We start from the raw sequence: 21,640 nt of genomic DNA, 5'->3' as shown, positions 1-21,640 counted from the left end.
CTTTCTTCACCATATTTGCTTATTCACTCGCTTTGTCTTCACGGTGCTTATTTTCATGGGCAAGGATGGCAGCTAATATTTGCCTTATTCATTTTCACTTTCTTTTCCCTTTGCCTGCTGAAAGATTCTGAGAAAGCTGGGCTAGCTGTGTAGTAGTAAAAATTCTAAAATGGGGAAAAATTATAAAATGGGAGTTTGGGGACTAGAATAGGATGTGAATTTAAGTTAATTCTGATAATTATATTCCTTTATAGTATAATGGAGAATCTCTTATTCATTCATTGCTTAAACAAATGATCAATTACAAATAAACAGATTTTTCATTCTAATGCACTAGAATTTTACAAATATACTCAGTGTTTACTAGTAAAATGTTAAGTACAGAAAGAAATTTTTTTTTTTTGTTTGTGGTTCTTAGTTGATAGATTTGAAAACTAAATTACCAGCCATTGCAAATTGGAGGAAGATAAGAAACCTATTTTTCAGTTTCCATGGTCTATTGGAAATATTTTTAGCTGCCAAGGAAGAAAAGCAAAGATGTTGATTATTTATAACTGGAAATTTTGTCTTCAGATAATTAGGTAATAACTATTCCTAAACGAAATTAAATATTAATTTATACAAATGTGATCTAGTTGGCCAAATTTATAAGTCTTTATGACTATTATTTTAATGCCTTTTATGTATATGAAAGTTGGTCAATGGAAACAGAGGAGAAATGGATGCATTTTCGTTATGATATTGGTGAAGAATATTAAAAATAGCATTGTCCCCAAAAAAGAAAATACCATGGCTGCCAGAAGCATGAATGAATGTCTTAGGAAAAATACTATCAGATTACTTCTTAGAAGCAATACTTTGGACAGGTCATCAGATGGGATCAGTCTCGGGGTAATAATTTTATGTTTGGCAAAGTGGAGGGTCAACAAAAAGAAAGATCTTCAATGAGACTGATGAACCCAGAGGCTGCAGCAATGGGCTCAAAATAGCATTGACTGTGAGGACAGGGCCAGATTCGGCAAGAAGTGTTTTGTTCTGTTGTATATTGGGCTGCTATGAGTCAGAATTGGCTTGACGGCATCTCACAACAATACAATTTTGTGTAGTGAAAATCAAAGCAGTCTATGAAACTCAGCATAACAGCATAAGCTGTTATGAAATTTCAAAACAACAACCCAAAATATGTAAAACAAAATTACCTTTTTCCCTGGACGACCTCTTTGTCCTGGAATTCCCATAATTCCTTCAGGTCCCTGAACATTCGGTATAAGAAAAGAAATCAGTGGTTAAAGAAAAGATTAACTGGATATGATACATCTTCAAAACATATGGCTCGAATAGCTAATATATCATATAATTTACTAAGTAATGGTCACTTTTCAGCCATACTATCTTTGTTTAATCATTTAACTACATCTTAATGAATAGAGGCATGCCTATTACTAGCTCGTATAATTCACACTAGTTCCTTCGAAGTGAGAATGGGTGAGACTTTCTTTCACATACTTTGGACGGTTAAGAGAGGCTGAGAGAAGGGCATCGTGCTTGGGAGAGGGTCCGTGTAAAAGAGAAAGACCTATGGGAGATGGATTAACATTGTGGCTGCACCAAGGGCTCCAGCCTAACAAACAAGAGTTTGGGAGTGACCCCGGATCAGGCAGCGTTTTCATGGGGTCACTGAGTTGGAACCGAGTCAAGGACACCTCACAGCATCAATGTTCCCACACACAGGCTGGCCGTGCGAGACAAAATTAAGCTACTCTTTAGGGAGGAGAAGGAGCTCTGGGAACTGTTCAACTCAAGAATGCTACATGGCAGAAACAGGCAGTAATCTGCTCCTGTAAAGACTCACAGTCGAGCAACCCTGCAGAGCACTTCTACTCTGCTCTCAGCGGAAGTACACCTGGCAGCAGTGGGGTTTCAGGTGTGAGGAAGACCATCGGTTTCAGTATATATTCATTTTAATTAGCAAGACTGCAATGGAAGGAAACCCCAAAACATCCAGTTTAGTGCAGTTCTGTGAACTACAGAGAAAGATGGGGCTTTTTACTCCCATAAAGAGTTACAGTCTTAGAAACTCACCCTGCCCAAGAGGGTCTGTATGAGTTGGGATTGAGTCTATGGTGGTGAGGTGTGTGTTTTGTTTGTTTTTAATGAGCTCTTGTGAGCTTAACACCTTGTTGAATGAGTAGGATTACAAAACAGATGATTACAAAATAGGTGATCAAGAATATGGCAATATCTTGGAGTAGAAAGGACTAAGAGATACTCTTTGATCTGTGGAAAAAAGGAGAGTAGGAATACAGAAAGAGCAAGGAGCTAGTCATATGAAACTATATTAAATTGATTAAAATAACATGTAGGTTTTAATATATACTTTGTTTAGCCGAATAGCTGAAATACTTTAGAGGTCATATGAATTTGCATATAAATTGAACAATAGTTAAGCAATAAGGAGATCCACAGTATGCCAGGTTGCAAGTTCTAAAATGGTAAATAATTAATCACAGCATTCCTTACATTATTTGGAAAAAATGGAAATCTCAAATTGTCCCCCAAAGTCTGGCAAGCAGCAAACATGATGTAGACAAGAAATACATTGTGGTTTACCACTGTGCTCTGTTGGCGCTTGATAAATATTGGCTGAATGAATAAACAGATACCTAAGGAAATGACTCATGCCCTGTGTTCCTGTGCAAATCCTCTTCTCATTTCTGACAGGTGATGAAGCAAGAGGCCAAAGCCCCTAGGTTCTAAGCTGTAGTCCTCCTGCATCCAGAAGTTGAAATCATATTTGTTCAATTGTGAGGACTTCTTTGTGGTTAATCAGAATTTAAGATGCGAAGTCTGTTGACTTTAGTAGAGTTTATGGGTGAAACTTTTTAAAAAGGCAACTGCTTCAATTTCATCTTTGGCTTTGACACCTAATAGCTAGAGGAGCACAGGTAGGTTGTTTAACATCTGAAAGAACAATCTGTATTCTACTGATAACACTTCATTGGTGGGTTATAATGAGTAAATGAGATAATGTGTGTCAAGTTTAGCAAGGATTTGGCTTTTAATGAAGAGCTCAATAAAAGTTACCTCCAATTTTCCCTATTTTCTTGAAGAGTTTTACACCTACTTTAAAATATGTATTAAAAGGTGCAATGCATGCACATGTACCCTTCATCCATTTCAAGAAACAGAACACACACACGTCTCCAGTACAGACATATAACCATCCAAATATATGGCTTTCCCCCTCACATGCATGTAGAACAATTATCCAGAAGTCTTTTATTGCACACAGGCATAAATTTATTATTTTAGTTTTTATATATATTTGTAAGCAATATATAGTTATTTTGAATTTTAAGCTATACATTAAACAGTACCATACTTTGTGTATTATTTTCAAATGTTTTTTGTATTGAATAATTTTTTATTTTAGGAATATAAATATATAATATATAAAAATATGACATAAATATATAAATATAACACAAACATATATTTATATATAATATAAAATAAAAATAGGTTATATTTAGAAATATAAGTTTTATACTTATATTGCTTTAATTCCATAGGTCACAAGTCTATCCTCCCAGTCTGTAGCTTGTTTTCTTATCTTGTGTATTAAAACATCGATTAACACAACTTTATAATTTTAAGTAGTCAATAAGTATTTTATTTTTCTTCTTGCTTGTCTTATTCCTTTATTGTCTTTTTTAAAAGATCTTTTTGCTTTGCCGGATGAGCTCATAAAAACTTCTCTTAAAAATTCTCCTAGAGTACATTACTGTTAATTATAGCATTATTCATAACAGCCAAAAGGTGAAACAATCTAAATACCCATCAATTGATGAAACAATAAACGAAAGGTGGTAGGCACATATAATTGAGTATTAGTCATAAAGAGAAAAGAAGTCCGGATACATGGATGAACCTTGAAAACATTACGCCAATGAAATAAGGCACATACCACCTGCCCCGAGTCACCTACAATAGGCAAGTGGTTATCCGGCATGGGAAGGGGGAAGAGGCAGTGTCATTGCTTAGGAGGCACTGCGTTTCACTTGGGAAAAGGACAGTGGTTAGGGTTACAGGACACGATAGATTATATCTTTGTCACTGAATTGTACACATGAAAATTGTTGAACTGGCAAATATTTTGTTAAATACACCTTCAAACTACAACTAAATAAGGGAAAAGGAAAGTCCAGATAATGCAGCAACAACGACAGAAAAGGTTTCCTAAAGTTGTTGTTTTGATTTTCACCACTAGATCTCATCAAGTCAATCCTGACTCCTGGCGACCCCGTGGGTTCCTGAGACGGTACCTGCTGATGGGGTAGAAAGTACAGTCTTTCTCCCGAGGAGCTGCTGGTGGTCTCGAACTGCAGACCATGCAGATCACCGTCCAGTGCCTACCCACTCTGCCACTGGGGATTCTCTACTCAAATTAGGGCTTCTAGTCAAATTAGAATCTGTGTGCACGTGTGCATGTGTGTGTGTTTGGACAGTCAATTGTTAGTGATATATTCATGTATTGAATGAGTTCATCCTTTCCTTATAGATCTGCAGTGCATAGTCAGATTATCGAAAAGCAAGTTTCAAAACAGACTTAGATACAGTTCTAGCTTTTCCCACTGTCCTATCTGCTTATCTTTGAATCCTGTGACAGTGACTTGGTAAGCCTGGCTTTAATAGTAAATTATGCCGTCAAGTAGGGAAGGATTTTCCCCATTCCCTATATAACTTGTTTTTTAAAACAATCTTGATATTGGCCCTTTACTATTCCATATAAATTTGAAAAGCACTTGTCTTTAATCAAGATCTATAAAAAAGGCCGGCCGGGCTCTCCTCCCCACCTCACCTCTGCCCCCCCTTGCCTTGGCCCATGCTGTGCGCAGACCTGGCTGGTAAGATCATGGCCAACCAGGAGAGTGAGGTGGAGACCCCTGGCGGCACACTTGACATGACGTTTGCATATGGTTCTGGACTCAGGACTGGGTGCAGTGCCTAGCGACACATTGACTGGTCCTTATTTGGTGAAGAAAGAGTGTTTGGGACAGATATGGGATGTTGGGGGCCCTAGCAACCACGATGGCCCCTGAGATGACCAGACAGCAGAAAACACAGACCGAGGATGGGGGGTTGGAAACGCGGTCACTAAGGACACTGTCAGGCCGGCATTGCCCTACCTGTCTCCCCCAGACCTGTTCCGCATAAGAAATAGCCGTTTAACCTACCAAAGCCAGGTATTTATTTACCTCTCTCCAACAGAAGGAAACCATATGAATCCACTTGCTTTTCCAAACCCCCAAAACCTGAACCCCAGACACTGCTAATCACACTTAGGATCTCAGTTCTCAAGAAGCAGATCCTGAGCACAAGATTTTTGTTTTGGTATTGTATGTGAATGGATAATTTGGACGTGTAAGAATGGAAACAAGACCAAACAAAAATACCCCAACCTATTATAGGAGGGAAAAAAAATCAGGGCTCCTGGGGGAAGGCTGAGGGAGGGAGAGGATAAATGGGAGCTGACATCAAGGAGTTCAAGAAGAAAGAGAATATTTTGAAACTGATTGTGGTAGCAATTGTACAATACTGCTCTATGTGATTCAACTATGGAATGTTAGGATATCTGTAAGAGCTCCCAATAAAAGGATTAAAGAAAAAATTCTATAAAACATATTCTATAGTGATTTTGATTGGAATTATATTGAATTTATAGACATGTCTAGTTAATGGACAATTTTGTTTCTTCCCAAGCATAAAAATAAAAATCTCTCTCCACTTATGTAAGTCTTCTTTAACAGACTCTAACGAGCCTTGGTGGCATAGTTGCTAGGGGTTGGGCTGTGATCCGCATGGTTGGTAGTGTGAAGCAGCGAACAGCTCTGTGGGAGAAAGACTGGGCGTTCTACTCCATAAATAGTTGCAGTCTGGGATACCCAGAGGGAGTCACTATAAGCTAGCATTCACTCAATAGCAGTGAGTTTGGTTTTTGGTTTAATAAACTGTTACAATTTTCTCAATAAAACTTTGCAAATATTCTCAAGGGGCACCAAGTTCAATTGGCTTAACGGTTTGAAAACAATGTTATGCATCCTACTTTGCTATCTAGTGACTGAAGTTTTAAAAACTTGGAAGTAGCCATCTTAGGTACAGGTCCGAGGCGGTGTGTGGGAAAATGGGCAATTTATGCTCTCAGAGCATCAAAGGGATGCACTTTACCTGTGGATACCGGTTTCCATTGAGTTGATTGGACAGGCAGCCTTCAAACCCAAAGAACTGTCAGATCTGCGGAGAACGGGAAGCCACTGCCATGGATATTTTGAGGAAAGTGCCCTGGCATTATTTACTGAACAAATTAATCACTGAATTAGAATTTATTAATAGACACAGGAGAGGGCTTGTCCACTACCCAGATTAAACAGATTCACTAAGGTTATATGCAATGCTTAATGGAAGTGGATTGAAAAAATAAGATTTCTTATTTTTATATGATAACAAAAGAGGCCCTATGGAGATGGGAGATGTGGAAGCAATTGATTCCTCTGCTGAACATAGTCATTACTCATAATGGTTCCAGGCTTCTAACACGATATTTCCTTGTATTACCACCATTCCAACATTGTGGTTTTATATACTAGTTGTTTTCTCTACACATTCATCTATCATCGTATTTAGAAAGTAATCAATTCCCTGCAATATTCTTTGAGCCTGGCTGCTGCCATTTAATTTAATTCATAATTTTCCCGCTAAGTTTTTCAACTTTTAAGGCAGTTGAGCTTTGATTAATGTGCCTACTCAGTGAGTTAAGCACTGTATTGAAATAGTATTCCTGGCTTCCCACTCATTAATGTATCTTGATTGTACATTTGATCAATTTCAAACTGCAGAAGTTTGAGAAGATCTTCAATTTCTTCATCTTTGGCTTTAGGAGTTGGTGTGTCAATCTGAATAATTGTCGCTGTAGGAGTTAGGTTTTGTATTAACTTGCTTGGGCCAGGATTCTCAGTGGTTTGGCACTTGAGGTTTCCTTTATAAAAGGATATAACACAATGTACTCAACTCTGTGCTAGGATCTGTTGTGAGCCAAGTAGTTTCTCAGGGCATAGCTCCTCAAGGGTGTGACCGACTTGATATTTAAGTAGATGCTGCAGTGAGCTTCATTCTTTTGGCTGGCCTGGGTCCTGCGTCTGTTGCATCCATCTTTCTTAATCTTACTCATGGGAACAGCCACCCTACTCTTAACCGGTTGATTCACCCACCCTTCACCAGTTATTCACTCTTATCACTTTATGTTTTCTATCATTGAATTTATCACACTCCGTCATTATCTTGTCTCTTGGCAGTATTTTCCACTAGGTGGTGGGGTCTGGCATCAGAGACCGTGCTAGCAAGGTTCACTGTTGTATTCCTACTGCCCACATTAAGTTTTCACAATGTTTGTTGAGTGAATGAATGGACAAATTCATTTTATAAACTCACCATCCATAAGACTGAATAAAAATTTAGAAAAATCCAAGATAATCATTTTTTTTCTTTAGAACTATAAAATCTTTTTTTCTCCCCAAAGATGAATTGTTACCTATGTTAAAGCGATATGCAAGGTATAAGGTGATCCTTTTAGATTAAGTTCTAATGAAAGCAATAGAGTCCTGCCAGTCGAGCTGACACAGTCATCTCGGATGTTCTACACAGTTCCAACCTCTACTCTGCATCCTGCGCAGACTGGACAGGAAAAGAAGGACTTGCTGAGGAATGTAAAACTCTTCAGGGGCAGGGGAAGGGTCTGAACAGGGCTGCTGAGAAGTCAGTCCAGGACTCTTTCTATGCCCATGTTGCTTCATGACAGAGCAATCAAGAACACACGAGCTTAATAGCAGTCACAGGAATCACTCAGATAACATAGCCCAAGAATAATTTATTCCTTTATATTTGCCACCGACTCCAAATTCCCAAAATGATTATTTTTCAAAATAAGGAAATGATCTCTCAGATCATCTCTCAGAACAAGAGAAAGTACATATACTTTATCATTGTTTTCTGACTATTGAAATTTCTCTATTTGTGACTCTATTATTTTCTTCCAACAGTTTCATTGGCATACAATTTACATACCATACAATAGAACAGTTCAATCATTCAATCATATCAAGGGGAGTTGTGCAGTCACCAATACATCTATCTTAAAGCATCCCCGCATCCCTATGGATATATCGCCTTCAAACTAAGTTGTGCAATCAAGATCAGTTTTAGCACTTCCCTTCCCCCTCCTGTCTTCATGGTTTACACCAAAATCTCCTCCCCTCCCTATCGCCCAACCCCCACCCACACCTGCATTCTTGATAACACCTTGTATCAGTTATTATCATTATACATCCATTCCTCTTGTGGCTCACAGCTGGGAAACCCAACAGAAAGCAGTGAAAGACAAATCACACTGAGGTGGTAAGGAAAAGATCATATTAGTATAAAGGGAAAAACACAAATGACAAGTAAGAGGGAGAAGACCCCCAGCAACATTCAAAAAGCCAGGGAAGAAATTTCTGCCGTGGAACAACTAAGAGATACTTGCACCCACTACAAATCCAGGTCGTGTCCGTAGGAAGGACAACTGGCCTGGTACCTAGTTCGATCTGCATAATCAGGATTACAATGGTCTGACCGAGAGTAAGGCTGTTAGGGATTCTTGCCTTGGCTAGAGCAGATCTGCCTGCAGCTCTGTCTGACTAGTTATTCTGTATATGGGACTTGAGCTCCCACTGTCCTCCATAGCCTTCTCCAAATTGGGGGTTCACAATTTTAGCTCTGATACTTTTCACCATATTCGAATTTTGTAATTGTCTTCTTTGGATCACACAAGCTGGTATGCTTCTTCATGTAGATTTAGTTGGCTCATGGCTTAGATGGCTGCTTGTCTGAATACAAGTTAAGACTCCAGGCACCATCTGCTTTCTTCACCACACTTTATTGTAACACTCTTATCTTCGGTGTTTCTTTCATAAAATTGATTATCGATCAGGGCCATGATGTAAGAACTAAATGTTCTTAAACTGGAGCTAGGATTTAATGCGAGCCCTGAAGTCATTCCTGGATCTATGCTTTATCTTAGAGAAGGAAGACTTATTTTATTTTATCTTTTCTTAAATAGTCACCTCTACTTCATTTTATACGAACCGACCCAAATGGGAAAACTATACTTTAATAATCTAATTCAATTTTGTCCTAATGGAATAAGATGAGACAATTTCAGTTTTATACAGTCAACTTTGGAGTTCATAGTTAAACATCTGTGTGCATCTTAAGATACATCTAAATTGAGTGTTGAGGTGATTCCGAATCATAGCCATCCATGGGGCACAGTCGACTTACCCAATAGGGTGTCCAAGGCTGACATCGTCATGAAGCAGACTCGCACCTCTTCCTTCCACAGATTAGCTGTGGGTTCAAACCACCAATCTTTTGGTTTGCAGCTGAGTTCTTCACCACTGAACCACCACGATGGATTTGTTTTTAAAGAAATGTTTGATGGATCATAAATCAGGCAGATGTTACCTCTCAGATACTTCAAACTTCTTCTTTTACAGTGATGCACTTTGTCAAATGAAGATGCTAGTGTAGAACTCTAGCAAAAATGCTATCACTTCTTCTTTTCAAAGAGAGTCTATATCTTGAATTTGGAAGTCTGCTACTGACGCTTCCCTTGGCTCATTCTTCAACCGAGCTCTCATCCTCCAGTCTTGCAGAAAGACAGACTAGGGTCTCCTGTTGTGACGAAGCTATTTTCAATCTCCCTCTCACTCTTTTTCTTTTCTGTGTTTAAGAACTCAGGCAAGATTCTCTGATATTGCCAAAGGAAGAATATTAAAAGTGCAAAAATAAATCCAACATCAAGCTGTCTGATGAAGCAATAGTTCCTTAGGTCATAAAATTCCTTTGAAAAAAATATGCCACGGCATTTTTATTGGGTTTATGAGCTGAAAGGCATTTAAAATTCCAAAAACAACAAAAAATAATAAAAAAGAAACACACATGTTGCTACTAAAAAAGGCACCGAAGATGTGCACTGGCAGGCTTGTTTCTGGGGAAAAAATTTGAAGCAGATGAAATCTGTGTTTATCATTTTTCCATGTCCTGTTTGTAGCCTGTCTTCCATCTCTGCTCTGCTCATCACGCCAGTGCTGGTGCGCAGGATTCCTCTCTGGCATCCTGGCTGTGCTGGCCGATGGCGGGTATTAGGTCCTCTGTAGTCTCTGTCCCTCTCCCTACCAACTCTTAAGGTTCTTCTAGGGAACTGGGTTAACTTTTCATTTTAATGTATAATGAAATATTAATGATAGCACATGTTTTCTTTCCCAGATAAAAGCATATCTGTTAAGGATTCTCAAGAAGATAACCACAGTTTCTCAGACTTGCCATTTGGCTTTTCTGTGAGTCTAGTCTTTTTTTTTTTTAATAAATCGTTTTATTAGGGGCTCTTACAGCTCTTATAACACTCCATACATCAATTGTATCCAGCACATTTGTACAGATGTTGCCATCATCATTTTCAAAACATTTTCTCTGTATTTGAGTCCTTGATATCAGCTCCTCTTCTTTTCCTACCCCCCACTCTCATGAACTCTTGATAAATTATAAATTATTATTATTTTCTTATCTTATACCATCCGCTGTCTCCCTTTACCCATGTTTCTGTTGTTCATTCCCCTGGGGGTGGGGTAGGGTGCGGGTTATACATCGATCATTGCAATTGATTCCCTGTTTCTCCCCCTTCTCCCCTCACCTTTCCCTACCCTCATGGTATCACTACTCCCATTACTGTTCCGGGGGGAGGGGGTATCTGTCCTGGATTCTGTGTGTCGAGAGCTCTTACTTGTGAGTCTAGTCTTGATGCTAGTGGAAAAGGGATGAGTGCTATGAAATGGAAGGGCACTACCGAGAACTCTAGGAAAGCATAATGTAGGATCAACATTGGTCCTCTGTTATTATTCTCACAAATAGGCGTGGCTTAGAAACACATTTGTCTAACTTAGCACCAGCACTGCCGTCTGCCTATAGTGTCTTGTATAAGCCTCTTCACTCTCTCTGGGTCTGAGCTTTTGAAGACAGGACTGAGGAGAAGAGGGAAAAATGGGTACTTTGCCACTGCTGTAAAAGTGGAAGAAAAGAGACTTACTTTGTCAATGTTCAAGGACAGATGAGTTTTCTGATTCATCCCTATTCTTCAAGTGTCACCTGCAACTATGTCAAGCACAATTCGCTATATCTCTGGGAATGAGGAAATTGCTTAAATCATTGCCATGGAAATTACAGTCTTTGGCAAATGATGCAGATGGTGAGGTGGCTGGTTTGTGTTTCAGTTTTGACATTTGTTGCATTCTGCCAGGTAGATCCTTTCTCTCTGTCTTTGTAAATCCCATATATACTCGTGTATAAGCTGAGTTTTTCAGCACATTTTTAATGCAGTTTTTGTGGTAAAATTAGGTGCCAGGTCAGCTTATATTTGAGTTAATATGGTAATTGAACTGATTCTGGCAAAGGTTACCATCGAAAGGACATTTGATGGTTTGGAGGTTAGGTGTGAGAAGAAATATGAAGATGGCAAACCTTGTAAGTCACTCTTTTGTTTCCAAGCCTATCTAGATCCATATTTTATTCATTAGTAGCTACCCACCCTTTACTGAGACCCACTATGAAAATATTGGAGCCCCCTCTGTGTCTCCCTTCCCTCCAAAGTCCCCATTCCACTTGCTGACTCTATAGGAGAGGGTGTGTGGGTGATGACATCAAAGGGGTCCATATAGAAAAAGAATGCTTGGAAACTGATTGTGGTAGCAAACGTTCAATTCTGCTGGACATGATTAAACTAGGGAATGATCTGATATATGTTCTAATCCTAATTAATTAAAAATGTAATATACATATATAAAATAACATTTAAAAAAGAAACTCTTGAAGCCCCCAAATCTGGACATTGTAATGTTCAGGATAGTAAACCCAGAGACTTTACTTTTAAAGACCTGTGATAGCTTTAGATTTTTATGACTCGCATGGGATAAGACACAAGACCACAAGGTCCAGAAGAAAATAAACTGTTTTTAGTAAGGGCACAGGAATACACATATATCTTTGAAGGCAAGAATATTTATAGAGACAATATTGCTGCCGAGTGCCCATCTTTAAAAGTGGTAAGACAAAGAAAAGGGATGGGAAAGTGAAAATGTAAGATGACTAGAGTCTCCTTATTGAAAGAACACAGGAAATATCCAAGTGAAGCCATTAAGCACTGAGTGCTATTTATTCACACCTTATATTTGGCCTGAAGTAAGAAAATGTTTAAATATGACTTCCCTTGAAATCACTGCAATTTAGGATCAGACAGATGATAACTTGTAATAGCTTTTTAATTTCATCCTGGAGCTATAATATTATTCTACAGGAATAAAGTCAGCTCTACAAGTAAAGATAAAAATATCCCAACAAATTCAGTTCAGAACAACACAGAACATTTCCATATCATCTTGATAGAAATGTCATATCATCTTATATGATACTTGGACAATGTCTTTCCTCACGTGGAAATGGAGAGTACTCTTGAGAGTACTGACATCACTGCCTGGATTTATCTCTCTTTAGTTAACCAAAATCCAAACTCAATGCCATTGATTAGATTCCAACACCTATCTCCCAAGATTAAATTGTTATGGGCACAAACAGCTTCATCTTTGATGCATGGAGCTGTTAGTAGCTTTGAACCCACAACCTTTCAATGAACAGCATAGCGCTTAATGCGCTGTGTCTCTAAATTTCCTTAAGGTTCCATGATTATATACTTTTAATTATCCATTAGGCTTATAGTGGTTACAAGTTGGGCTGCTAACCACAAGGTCAGCAGTTTGAAACCACCAGCCATTCTGTAAGAGAAAGTTGAGGTTTTCTACTTGCTTAAAGAGGTACAGTCTCTGAAACCCACAGGGGGAAGTTCTAGCCTGGATTATGGGATCGTTGTGGATCAGAATAGAGTAGATGGCAGTGAGAGGACTGTGAGGGCCTCAGTACATGCATGTGTATGGGACATGAGTTCACTAAGGACTTGAGAATGAACCAGATACTCACCGGAGGGCCCATTAGTGCTGGTCTACCCACTGGCCCAGTAGTTCCTTGTACGCCCAACTCTCCTTTCTCTCCGTCCTCTCCAAGAAGGCCTCGTCCTCCTGGGCTTCCCTAAAACCCAATATACTTCGTTTTAAAAGGTAATGCAGTGAAATAGTATAACACAGAATAAACACAGTTGGGATTTGTAAGCAAAATTAGTTGTCTAATATTTTAAGGATTTCACACAAAACATCTATTTTAGAATTTTGAGATTGTAATTTACCTTTAATCCATCTTTACCCGGAGGGCCTTCTTCTCCAGGAATCCCAGGTGCGCCCTATTTTGTAACAATACAATGACTTATTATGCTCAGTATTTAGCTCAATTTGAAGAGTAATTAATTTTTTAGCTCCTGGCATCTAGAGAAAGTAGCAGATTTGTGTATATTTGTTCTTCCCTACTACTTTATGTCCAAGCGGGAATTTGATAGTATAATAACATGATTTCATTTGTCCTGAGAAGCTCTGCAGGTGATTTAGGGAATCAGAGTGATGCATATTTAAATATAGCCTGGCCTCAGCATGACAATACATTTTAGATAATTAAAGATAATATAACATTTCTTTGTAAAGTTTGCAAATTTGTACAGTTATGTCTGTGTTTCCAAGTATAAGAAATAAATGCTGTATCCCATAAAATTATGGTCCTTATTGCATTGAGACTTTTATGAATTCATATACTTAATGGGGGCCAATCTACCAGATTTTCAGTGTCTCTGTCTCCTCTCCCTTGCAGAGAGGAGAGGTAAAGAGCAAGGCCCCGGGACAGTAAGAAGCTGTCTTCTACACGTGGAGTTTGCAAAGCCAACAGGCAGCTATTAAAGTCCTGCTGACTCTCTTGCTACCGGACTGGACTATTCAAAGGCAAATTGATCAGTGATTTTTAATGGCTGACCTGTCTTTGCTACTATTGACACTCCCAATTATTCCTCAAAAAACGTAAAGAGTAAAAAATAGAATATACATCTTCCTATTTTGTATTTTAATAAACATACATCCCTTATAATTATCCTGCACACTGCTATTTTGAGAGAAAATTCCTTACCACAGCTCAGAATAACAATTTCCTTTTCAAACTATCTAATTACAAGTATTTACAATGATTACCTTAAGTCCTGTTAATTTTATATTATTCTATTTCATTTTCTAACAAAAATAGATGCCAATCTTTTGTTAGTCTTGTATTCTCAGGAAATCTCCTGAGAATCGACTACTGGTATTTGTGAATAGTCATATATTTGGCAAGGGTTCTGTGGATTACACCAGATTTTTTAAGGGCTGGTAAATGAGGTTAGGGCTCTATGTTCCAATGAAAGCAGAATTTGTCATACGGCTTTCAAAATTTTCAAACGAAGACCAAATTTCCTATAATGTCTCAGAAAGATTTATTATGTAGTTTTTAAAAGTGTTCAGACAGACAAGTTTGGCAAGTCTAAAACAAGCTAGCGAGTGCATTCAATGGGTTTCCAGTAGGACTTACCCGCAATCCTGGCTCCCCACTGCCCCCAGCACTGCCTGTAGCACCAACGTCTCCCTGGAGAAAAAAGGGAAGAGGAATTGCTTCTATTAAAATATCATGAGCGACAGGGGCCTGAAAACAGTCCCCGCTTTCATCTGCTGCTTTTTCATTGCTTCAAAGGTGTCTGGGTGGGTGTTTGCCTAAAAGGGCAAAAACATAATTTACTCTCCTCTTTGCCTTTTACAAAAGGTGCCCTGGTGATACTGTAGGTCAAGCATTGCTAACCACAAAGTCAACTGTTCAAATCCACGATCTGTTTTGCAAGAGGAAGATGAGGCTGTCTGCTTCCATAAAAATTTATAGCTTCGGAAAATATACGGTTCCTATACATCTGAATCAGTTTGATAGCTATAAATTTGCTTGCTTATTTGTTTTAAACAAATGTTACCTTTGTACCCGGCTCTCCTTGTAGACCAGATTCTCCTTCAATGCCTGGTGGTCCCTAGAAAAAAATGGTAAGTCACAACTTTTGTAAGGATTCCTTCATGAGTTATAAAGGCAATCCTATCCTAGGGGAAGACAGTAATTTTTAGCTAAAAGGGAAGGCATTCCTTGTTAGAAGGTTGCCTTTACTGCCACTTCACAAACTTCATGGCATACATTCAGAGCAGGTAATTTCTGGGATGCTAATAGTTCAAATGCTAAAACAACTTCACCTGAAGCCAGGGTATTCAAAACCAGTCAGCCACTTGATTTCAAAAAGAATGATATGAGCAATATCAACGGTCAGCAAGCATCTGGTGGATTAAATGGAGTTACGGGAACAGGGCAAGAATGGAGGACTGGAGCATTGGTAACAGGGGCGAAAAGGAAAGGATGCGTTTCAGAGACAGACTAATTCCGAGGGAAAGGAAGGCTATGTCAGCAGATAATGCAGGAGAACGGTCTGCGATGGCTCTCAGTTTGGGGTCATCTTTCATTGAGAAAGAAAAACATAAAAAGGAGAAAGAACAGGGGCAAAGTGACAGGAATGGTTTAGGGACGCTGAATTCAAGGTGTTTGTGAGACCCCTAAAGGGACATGTCAAAAGGCACTGGTTAGAGTTATCAGCTTGAGTGCTATCGAGATACAATTCCCAATTAAAGTCATTGTGATAATGTGATTTTTAAAGTGTTGGGCTGCTCACCACCAGGTTACCAGTTCAAAACCACCAGCCACTGAAATAATTGAATTGTATGCTTTTAACAAGTGTGGTTTATTTTTCCAAAAGATATTCTAGACAGGGGTCTCTTCACCGTATTTTTCTTGTGGCTGCTGCGTCATTTTGACTCAAGTGAACAGTAGAGTGGGCTTTCATGGAGTGTTCAGGCTGTGACCTTGCAGAAGCAGGATGGCGGGCCTTTGAAGATGTTTCTGGGTAGATGCAAGCTATCAACGTTTGTATTAATAGTCAGTGCTTAACTGTTTGTGCCGCTTACTGACCACATGAAGAACATTTTCAAAAATTAATTTTGCTGTTGAAAATATACACAGCAAAATCAATTCAAACACTTCTATACGTATAATTCATTGACACTGATTCTTCTAGTTGTCCAACCATTCCTACCCTCCTTCACTGGTTCCTCTCCATTTACATAAATCTGTTGCCCCTATTTCCCAGATATAATCTTTTGAGCTATTGCTGTCAATTTGATTTTACATATGGATCTTGAAAGAGCACAATGACCAAGGAAGATATTCTTCATCAGTTAGAAAAACTTTTGTTTTGTTTTAAGGAGACACTTTTTTTTTTTGAAGTTTATATTTTTATTTCAAAATGCAAAATATTTTTAGACTTTTCCATAGTAGACTATAGCCCATTTCAAACCAAACTCTCTGCCATCAAGCAAATTATGACTCGTAGGGATCCGACAGGACAGGGTAGAACTACCCTTGTGAGCTTCTGCAACTGTAAATCTTTTTGATTAAGATCTCAGGATGAGGGGCTTAAGTGGAGCACAAATGTGTTGAGAATGATGAGGGTAACGAATGAACAAATGTGCTTTACACAATTGATGCATATATGGATTGTGATAAGAGTTGTATGAACCCCAATAAAATGATTAAAAAAAAGATTTCAAGATTATTTCAGGGCGATACTTTGATGGGTTCATCCAGTCTTCCGGGCTCCGCAAATTGGAAGTAAATCAGACTTTAGAGTTCTGTGTTGTATTTCCACCCCACTCTGATTAGTGCTCCTCTTTGGTACAGCTAGAATGTTCTATAATGGGAACTGTGCATCCCCCTTCTGGTCTCATAGCAAAAGAGGCAGTGGTGCACGGCGGCAGTTAGCGGTACGTTCTACATGCTCTTCCCACTCCTGACTCTGGAGAAAAAGTTTTCTTTGCTTTTTCTTCTTATTTGCAATGAGCTAAGTTAAAGAGAATTTAATATGTATAGAATCAGAAATATTAAATGAAATGAAGAAGTGATATCCATGAAAGGTGTTGGTGAAAAATATTAACTATTCCATGGTCTGCCTGAAGAAGCAACAAATCTTTGTGGAAGAGATCCAGCTAGACTGTTCCTCAGAAGTGAGGTGAGGGCACCTTGCGTCCTTTGGCCATGTGAGCAGGAGGGAGCGGAGAAGAAAGAGGAAGACCTTCGATGGGTGGACTGCACAATGACGCCCCCTGGGTCCCCGCACAGAAACTGCTCTGTGGACGGCAGAGGACTAGGCGACGGATCGTTCTGTTGTTGGACAGGCAGCACTGACTCAGCCGCGCCCAATAACCACAAAGTCCGCTTCATACAGTAGTCAGCCCTCTGTTAGTGGAGTCTAAGCTTTATTTTCTCAATATGAGACCAAGTGCTGAGTAATCATCCTTGAAAGTACTTACTTACTATACCAAATTTCCTTTTGAAGACTCATAATATTGTGTATTGATAAATGAACAAGAAAGAGAAACAAAAGTATTACCTCAACACCGATTTCTCCGGGAAGTCCAGCATCACCTTGCGGTCCTCGCGGTCCCTATAGTAAAATAAAAGGCAAATATAAATATTGGAACCAAAGGTTCATGTTCATTTCAATACATATGAACAAATAAATAATTTATCTGTGAGTTGGAATTGACTTGATGGCAGTGAGTTTGGTTTTGGCTTGGATCTAGACTGAAATCATGCTTGCTTGAAGTATAAGTTATTAATCTATGTTGAATGAACGAGTGAGTGGTCAACTTTCCAAATGCAAACATTTGCATGGCAATGAGAAAACCAGTTTTAAATCTTTTCTGGAAAAAAGAGAAAACTCTTAGAGATAACTGCTACTGTAGTCCTCGGTTATTTTATTATCCTCAAAATAGAATGTGTTACTGTGTCTTCTATGTTCTTCCTGTTACCAATTTGCTACCAATTTTCTTTTCTATAATTAGGCCTGGAGTTCACATACATAACACAAAGCTCAGTCTGACCTAAAGCTAATTTATTTATATTTTATTTATCAGCTCTTATCCCTGAATCTATGACCTGATATTTTTGCATGGTGTTGTGCAATTTGGTCACTTAGGGCAATGCTAACACATTTTTTTCTCTCTTCGACAAATCTCTGGATATTGTTTTTGCTGCTGTCAGATCTATGATGATATAGTTTACCCCAAAGTGCTCATTCTTTACTAAGACTGAACTAGTTTTCATTTTACTCCCTCTGATGTTATTCCTGAATGGCTATGTCTTTGACTAGACCACCTTCGGCAATTCAGCTGGACATGCATTGAGCAGAAAAAATATGCCAGACATTCGACCAGAAAAGTAGGCTATAAAGAGAAGGAATGGTCTCCGCTTCACAGGAGTGGACAGAATTTTAGGAAGGTGAATGTTTAAGTAAATAATGTTAAAGAAAATTATTTAAAATCAAATAGAACTAGGATAGTGGTTAAGAGAGAAAACAGAAGAATTTAATTGGATAAACTAAACATTATAGCTAAGATTCTTATTTGAAAAAGACTGTATATATATTTATCTATTCAGAGATTTACTTATCGTTGGGTGCATTTGTATCATAGTTCAATATGCAAAAGAGGAAATGAACTCATTTGTAGGAATGGCTCTTTGTTAAAGATTTTTCACTGGCTACTAGCTAAATAAATAGTACAAAGGCCACTTTTAAACCTTTGTATCAACTGAGAGACAAAATCAACCTAGTAGGTTGAAAGACTGTATTGTAGTCTTGAGAAAACTTAGAAGCACATTACAGCACATTACAGTTACACCACTAACCAAAAATATGACATCATAGGCAATAAGACAAATTATGAAAAAGAAGATGCGATAGGTCTTTTCTTTTCACAAACAATTTTTCATGGAACTCTGTAATTAAATCGCATTTATGAAATTGTAGTATCAGTTTTTGTATTATTGATATGATAGCTTTTTGGTCATATCTGTATCATCAGATGCAGACTTTTATTTCTGTATATGGTCTTCAATAATAAAGTTGGCCTCATAAATGTGATTATGCTGTGTGGCAGTGGCATAATTATAACAGTAAACCATTCAAAAAGAATGTTTTGAGATTCAATGAACAGATTTTATTTGTTGAAAATAGAAATATGCTCAGTTTTAACAGTTGAAGAAGAAGGCTGCCAAATTTGGTTTTATTAAATCTTAAATGTACTAAACAGTATTCAGCAGCAAAATGTTTGCTCAATAAATAGTGTATGTGCCTATGATAAATGCAGCTTCCAAAAACATACCAGCAACAGAAAGGCAGGGCAAAAGTAACAAATGAGTAAATGCACATTAAAAGAATAATACTATTGGAAAAAGTATAAAGATAAACTTACTGGTTCACCTTCAAGTCCCCTGTCTCCTGTGTTTCCAGGGGGTCCTGGTAAACCCTGAATAAATAAAGACAAAGTTTATATATAAAGTGATACTTGACAATGCTTTAGCCAGTTTCCTTATATTAGGGCTCCTTCATGCATGTCTCACCTAACGTTTGACATATACCACCATGTTCTCGCGTGTCGTTGTGACAGTTGAGCTGATAATAACTCTGTGACAGAGCAGTATGGATTCATAGGGTTGACCTTTTTTTTTTTTTTTGCTGAAATCTTCGAAGAAGTAGAGCTTCAAGCCTTTCTCCCTTGGTTAGTGTGGTAGTTACACAATTTCATGTCAACTTGATAAAAAGGAATTAAGAGGTGGAGTCTAGCCAGTCCATTAGGTGATCCCTCCTTGTGGGTCTGGTCTTCTATGAGAATTCTGGGACTTCCTCTCTTCCTCTTCTGGAGGCAGGACACACACACTTTCTCTGCTTCACATTCCGGTGGATAAGTCACATGGAGCCATGTCTGATGGCAGCCAGAGCCCTGAGATGCGTCCTCTGTCATTAGACCCACAGGGTTTTCCACCCACAGTCAGTGATCTTCCTGCAATCAGCATCACTGCATGTGCTGCATGAGTCTGAAGAGGAATTCATGGGCTGATCTCATACTTATGGAGTAATATAGGATTTATGGATTTGATGTGGACTGGGCTGGGACACCCCTCCCCCCTCTTCTGATCCAGCTGTGACTTCGGAACGTGTCCCCCGTTTACTTCTGGAAACCTGGCTGCCCTTTTCTGGGCTGGGATGTCTTATTGATGCATAATTACTTCTTGATATAAAGTTCTCTCTTACATATATATGTGTCGATGAATTTGTTTTTCTAGTCTGCCTGGTCTAACACAGTTAGCAAACAAACACTTAACTCTCTGCATTTGCAGGGCTCCTTCACACACTAAGTATTACACTATGCCAACCAATGATTCAGAATAATTAGCAAGAGTCCCGTGGTCGAATTATCACCCTTCATATGAGAGACCCAGGTTTGATTTCTGGCCAACGTATTTCATGTGCAGCCACCACCCCATCTGTAAGTGGAGGCTGTGTGTTGCTATGACTTTGAACACGTTTCAGTGGAGCTTCCACACTAAGACAGACTAGAAAGAAAGGCTGGGTGATCTACTTTTAAAAATCAGTCAATACATCATGATAGTCAGGTCTGCAACCCATCTGGTGGTGATAGAGGGCAAGTCAGTATTTTGCTCAAATTTGCATGGGGTCACTCTGAGTTGGGGGATGAATCAATGGCAGCTAGTGACAACAGTAATTTAAAATGTGAATTTTGTTATTTAAAACTAAATTTTAAATTTAAATAATCCTGGATAATTAGTTGGCATCGTGTAATAGTAGGGCTTGAAGAGTATTATATATTATGTAATGATATACTGATATAAAATCAATATAGTGTAAAAAACTCATATTTTAAATCATATACTTGTGATATGTTAATAAGCACCATCTAGGTCCTAATTACCTGACAAATCACAAGGTCTCAGAACCTAGATAATTAGATTGGACTTCACCATCTTTCTTGTGTTTTCATTTGTATGAAATAACACCTCCTAGCCTTCTATTCCTTATCAAGATTTATTGTCTTCAAAACCCACAGCGACAGTTCTCTGTCTTACAGGGTCTCTACGAATTAGACCAGACCCACTGGCTGTGAGTTGCTGTGTTTGTTTGCATGTATGTATGCGTTCTTTTTTGTCCTCCCATCAGAAGTTTTACTTTGCATGCACTGTGTGCCAAATACTGGTGACTGTTAACGACAGATAAGATACCACCCTGGCCTATTTGCAAGTTGCTTCCTATACATTATTGACCTTGGAGAGGATGGCCGTGGCACAATAGATAATGATTGCCATTTACCTTTAAAAGGGGGGGAAAAACTAAGAAAATATTGCATTAAATTAAAGATAAAGCTGTTCAACATTCTTGGCAATATACATGCTTCTGAATTATAATTATTAATGCTAACTCAGTTATATAAGATAGGTAAAATAATAGATTTTCATATGGCTAAGTCCTGTTTCAGCCATGAAAATCGTGTGCTACTCATTCATTCCAGGCTGCTATAAAAAGAGACAGGATTGTGACAAGGGGACCCTTTGGGGACATGTATACCAACTGAAGCATGCAGCAGAAGTTCAGAGACTT

General features: G+C 38.5%; 1 protein-coding gene across 1 annotated transcript in view; it reads right to left on the bottom strand.

The window, feature by feature from the left end:
• The window catches only part of COL24A1 (collagen type XXIV alpha 1 chain), a 411,206-nt gene that overhangs the window by 124,238 nt on the left and 265,328 nt on the right, over positions 1–21,640 (bottom strand). The window contains exons 30-36 of the mRNA XM_045292047.1: positions 19,440–19,493; positions 17,576–17,629; positions 15,065–15,118; positions 14,638–14,691; positions 13,382–13,435; positions 13,120–13,227; positions 1,200–1,253 (exon numbers count right to left, since the gene is read on the bottom strand). Of these exons, the coding sequence (XP_045147982.1) occupies positions 1,200–1,253; positions 13,120–13,227; positions 13,382–13,435; positions 14,638–14,691; positions 15,065–15,118; positions 17,576–17,629; positions 19,440–19,493 (432 nt within the window). The remainder of the gene's footprint in view (positions 1–1,199; positions 1,254–13,119; positions 13,228–13,381; positions 13,436–14,637; positions 14,692–15,064; positions 15,119–17,575; positions 17,630–19,439; positions 19,494–21,640) is intronic.

This window comes from Echinops telfairi, unplaced genomic scaffold (assembly GCF_000313985.2).
Source record: "Echinops telfairi isolate 266 unplaced genomic scaffold, ASM31398v2 ScPeMD7_443;HRSCAF=831, whole genome shotgun sequence".
Taxonomy (NCBI): Eukaryota; Metazoa; Chordata; class Mammalia; order Afrosoricida; family Tenrecidae; genus Echinops; species Echinops telfairi.
Note: the sequence above shows the minus strand (reverse complement) of the source record. Positions and strands in the feature narration are given on the sequence as shown.